The 5,222-nt window shown below is 32.8% G+C and overlaps 1 protein-coding gene across 1 annotated transcript in view; it reads right to left on the reverse strand.

Moving 5' to 3' along the window:
* Positions 1-536: 536 nt before the first annotated feature.
* Positions 537-5,222, reverse strand: part of LOC117174480 (MMS19 nucleotide excision repair protein homolog) — a 185,269-nt gene continuing 180,583 nt past the window's right edge. The window contains exon 9 of the mRNA XM_033363636.1: positions 537-621. Within this exon, the coding sequence (XP_033219527.1) occupies positions 547-621 (75 nt within the window). The 3' untranslated portion in view covers positions 537-546. The remainder of the gene's footprint in view (positions 622-5,222) is intronic.

The raw sequence follows: 5,222 nt of genomic DNA on the forward strand, positions 1-5,222 counted from the left end.
GTTCCTTTGTGTCCAAGGTATTTTGTTTCAGGCGTCATTCACTGTACTGAAACACTTTTTATAAAGTCTTAAAGTTAGTCAAAGTTAGTGGTTCTGTCTTTGAAAACAATGTAATTCAAGTAAATATGTGTTCATCTCTGATATACAGGGTGCCCCGCGAGAACTGTAGTTAATTTTATGAGGGGGGAGGGGTTGTACGCAAAAAGTAAGCAATATATATATATATATAAGCAATATATATATATAAGCTATATGAAATATGTTTAGAAAAATTGAGATAAACGGAAAATATGAAAACATTAATTACAAAGGCAAGAAAATATAAAAAATGACTACTACGAAAAATGTGTTAGTTTAAACAATTAAATTTCATATTCACGTCGCTTTTCGACTCAAAAATTCACCCAATGAACACGCCTTAACTTAAGAGGATCCAATAATGATTTTTTATTATAATAGAATATTTTTTAATTACAATATAAGATTATTAAATTACAAAGACAAGTGCAATATCTATTTTCATCACATTTATCACTCCCTGACCCATCAACATTCCTCTCGTTTTGCGTTGTGATGGCCATCGCTTCGTCCAGCGCTTCGGTGGGGGAACTGCTGAAATAACTTTTATAGACTTTGAATTACAAGAAAATATTTCAAAGTGATATATTGATCTTTAGTTGACAATAAAATTAATTTTAGATCTATATATTATCAGAAAATTTAGTTCGCCGCAAGGGATTTTGTAGCTACATAGCAAAAAAAACTAATTAATTAAAAAGTCGACTTTTTTGTACTTCAAAGTCAATTAGGAAGGGTAAAAAATATTTTAACGGGATTACCGCTATACAGACGTATAAATCGGCTTGCTTTGAACTATTTTTGTCTACCAAAAGTAAGTTTTCCTTGCTATTGGTACTTCGTGCAAACAACTTTTTTTTCGATACGCCCTATTATATATCCGTGGAATCAGTGGATGATAAAAGCATTGCAAAAGAATATGAAGAAATAATACTTTATTGCATTGCAGTTAAAAATGTGCTTAATGTAATCTAGTTTTTTTTGTTTCTTATATTTTGTCTTGCAAAGTTCAAATATATTCAATTTGTTAATCCTACAAATACTTTAATTTTGTTACAAAAGTAATTGATTTGTTGATTTCTTCCATTCTTTTATCAATTAAAAATCAGAATATATAGATACAAATATCAAATTTAGACGTGTAAATAAATATTTTAAATATTTAAACGTACGAATCGCGCGATGCGCCAAAGAGTGCGCGATGTTACGTGGGATAACTTTTAATGAATTATTTCCTTTTGCTTAAAAATTTCTCAGATAATAGTCGACATAATACTTGAAACAGAGCCGAATCTAGACAGCCGGAGCTCGGGTATAGTGATTAATTGCTGCTCCCTCGAACCTTGGCATTTTCGTTGTCCAAATACCATTCAAAATTTTTCATAATAATTTATAATAATCATATTCATAATAATGACTTTTAATAATAAATTTAATGGTTAATGGAAAATAAGCAAATAATGACTAACACATTTATTATTGCACAGTATTTATCAGAGTGGTTAAAAGAAAGCGAATATTTTTGTATATTATTGTGAAAACGCAAACAATTTTGCCACGGGCAATTGGTTGAAAAATAAATAAAGTATTAAAAAAATTTTTTCAGATTTTTTCCATTATTTTTTAAATAAAAAACTATGCTCCAAAGTTCACTGTAGTCAAACCCAGTCAAATTTTACTCACTGTTGATGTGATTTTTAGTTCTGTAAACTATACAACATTTTCTGGCATATCGATTTCAGGCTCATTAATGCACAATACTTTAATCTTGAAAATGATCATTCATTCACTAAGCTACCATTTTTGCTTCACTTACTTCTTCAACGTCAAAGTCAGAGGACTCAGATTTTCTCGCAGTTAGTTGTATGTAATTAAATTGAGAATCGTTACTGGTGAATAAACATATACTTGTTCAGAGAAAAATATTATTTAAACTACGAATTTTTTCACTTTTGGAGCGATAACTGCACCCAACACTGCTCTTTTAATACACTCTCACATTCTAAAGCTTTGATCAACTGCTCTGGCGAAATATCCAACACAAATAAGAGTTGTTACTTATCAATTCGAAGTATACATTCTAAGTACCAATTGTAAGTATGAATTCTAAATGCGAAAAATCAATACATTCTTTCATAGGTCAGTCTTCTACTATCTACTACGTCGTAATAGAACCCCTTTAGTAATGAGGTTAAAAGACCCAAACGGCTGAGGTCGAGTTGCGGATCGGTCAGGAAAACACAGCGGTTGGTGCCTTCCCCCTCCAAGCTACTACCTCCTCCGCTTCTCGTCGTTAAAAGGTGGAAGGTGGGAGGAAAATTTAAACTGAAATTAGTCACCCGGTAAGAAGACTTGCATTACAAAGTATTGAAAAATTTAGTTCATCCAATGGTAACGTGAGAAATATTGAATGCTTCTTGATCCAGTTTCTCCTCCAGTTTTGAATCTTTACAGCAGTTGAGTGTTATCTCTTAAATTGAATCCCTTTCTCTACCTAGCGCTGACGATATTTTTTTGAATATCGCAAATGGTGAAAAATAATGTTTTGAATTTTTTATCATGATTTTATATTTTTGTAATTGATAATATTTGAACAAAGCGAACATTTTATGATAAAGAGATATATTATTGTATACAGTTCTACTAGATTTTGCAATCTTCATGCTCTTGAAGCGCGTTCTAATGCTTTAAAAGAAAATTGTGTTTTTGATTGATTGAACATTACGTCTGGCAGCACCGATCGGTTTTAAAAGGGATTGGAATCTTATTATTTTCGCCGCCTAATGAGGATTAAAAACGAAGGACAAAAACGGCGTTCTTAGGGAGTCAACATTTTTAATACCTTTTAATGCGAGGCTTCTTACCGGGCAACCAGCGAACATTTTCCTCTCGTCTTTCACTCTCTTCAATTAAAAGTTGAGTTTAGTTTAAAATTAAATAAATAGCTGAAATGTATGAGAGGGTAATATGTAGCTCATTTCAATAAGCATTTCTTTTTATTGAAATAATATTTGCTTAAATAATATTTCATTGTTATTATGTAAACTCTAGCTGAAAAATTAATTATATTAATTTATTTATATTCCAGTATTATATCGTTAACAATACATATTTCCCATCAATTTGTAAACACCCCTATATACAAAAATTTGTTTAGTACATTTTGCTGGCAGTCCTAAGCCTGAATAAAGCGTGAAAAAAAATTCATGGGAAATGTGAGTCGACCATTCGACGGCGAACGTAGAGAAGCAGAGAAGGTAGTAGCATGGAGGGAGAAGGCATCAACCTCTGTGTTTCCGCGACCAATCCGCAGCTCGACCGCAGACAACCCAAACTAATAATTCGCCCTAATTCTGTCACTACGGTGAAGGAAATTCGTTTAAACTCTCTTTACGACTTTCGCTAGGGTCGTCAAAGAGTACCTGAATGATTGGCTTACGATGACGATTTTTTTTCGTTTAAATACTATATTAACTATTATCTTGCAAAGTTCCAAGCGGAAAGAAATCATTCAACTTATTTTTTACCTGTTGGGGCGGTTGCTATTGTTTCACCCACTCAAAGTGCCCCAGATGACGCTAAATACATTTAAAGTACACCTGCCTGAAGCATTTCCCAAAATATTGGGCAGAAGGAAATTCGTCGCAAAAAACTGTCGCTGGCTTTCCAAATAATCAGCCATAGCTATGGCTATCTAAATAATCTGGGGCGTAACAGTCATTTTACTAACACGGTTTTGTGAAATGCTTTTTCAATAGGTAATGTATTTAATTTGTTTCTTGATTTGGCTATTTTCTGGATTATTTTAAACACAAATAATTTATTTCAGTTTTGGAATATAAAAAATATCTATGCTAATGAAAAGCATAATATATTCTCCGAATCATGAATATTTTACGTTTTTTTCCTGTCATAAAAAAACGTTTCCACACTATTAGAATTTTTTAGTAAACGATTTGTTTTTTGGTCTCCTGATTCGCTACCATGACATATAATTTAGTATAAATGCCATTAAAAAATATCGTAAAATAACGTAGGGAAACATACCCAAGAATTGTGTGGCCGCCCGTCAAGAAAAGGACCTAACGCCCGAAAAATCTATTTTTAGTTTTTGATACCAACCGATAGTTTTCGACTTATTCGTTCATTCACAAAAATTGCAAATTTTGCAAGTCAACCAACTTTTTTATTAAAATACAAACATAGGAATGATAAGCGCACTCGAAGGCGGAACAAAGGGCCTACGAAAATCAACTGCGTCCATCCCGCCAGCGGAGCGTAAAAACGTAGTTGTATGTGGAGGGGATGCTTTTCGTATACGCCTACCACTGCCCAAATGCCTGCTTGCAGAATCGACTACGAATGTCCGTCCTATAAAACTGCATTCCCGGGCGTTAGTTTCCTGTCTTCCCGGACGGTTACACATAAATACATAGATGTTATTTTAAACCAGTAATGTACACGCAACTGTCTACACGTTCGTTCCGGACGGATCGGTCGACCCTGCGCATCGAACGGCACTGGAAAGTTGCACTGCTGCTCTTTTGAACTTTTAAAGCAATTCATGCTCCAGTTTTGACTGTCTACAGACGTGCCCTTTACACCTGCGACTAAACTACTAAGTGCACCAGCTGAAAGAAGTTATCAATTCAAAGTTATAAACTTTTGAAATAACCGCTGCGAAAGTTAGAAATTCAGAATCTACGAATTTCAGATATCTATCTTTTTTTTTAATTAAAAAAATTGAATGTATATAATATCACTCGTAAAGCGAATGTGATACGCCTTCTGACATTATAACATTTTTATTTATTTAAATTGTTTCATTTGTGCAAAGAAAAAATTGTAGAATATATGTACTCATTAGTAAAAAGGTTCTAGTTGAAGTTACATCCATTTTTAATGTGTTTCATACTAGACAGATAAACCAAAATTTCAAAGAAGTGTAAAACTATTAAGGTTACGTGATACTTGTGTCACACGATTGCTATTGCACCGACATTTTTTTCAAAACAACTAGCTTTCACAAGAATTAAGATATCGAATGTCCCATTACGGAAATTTAGTAAAATGCACCAAACAATGTTTCTATACTCCTGAATTTGTTGAATTACGACAATTATTTTATAATAATATTAGTTCTA

This window comes from Belonocnema kinseyi, chromosome 6 (genome assembly GCF_010883055.1).
Source record: "Belonocnema kinseyi isolate 2016_QV_RU_SX_M_011 chromosome 6, B_treatae_v1, whole genome shotgun sequence".
Classification (NCBI taxonomy): Eukaryota; Metazoa; Arthropoda; class Insecta; order Hymenoptera; family Cynipidae; genus Belonocnema; species Belonocnema kinseyi.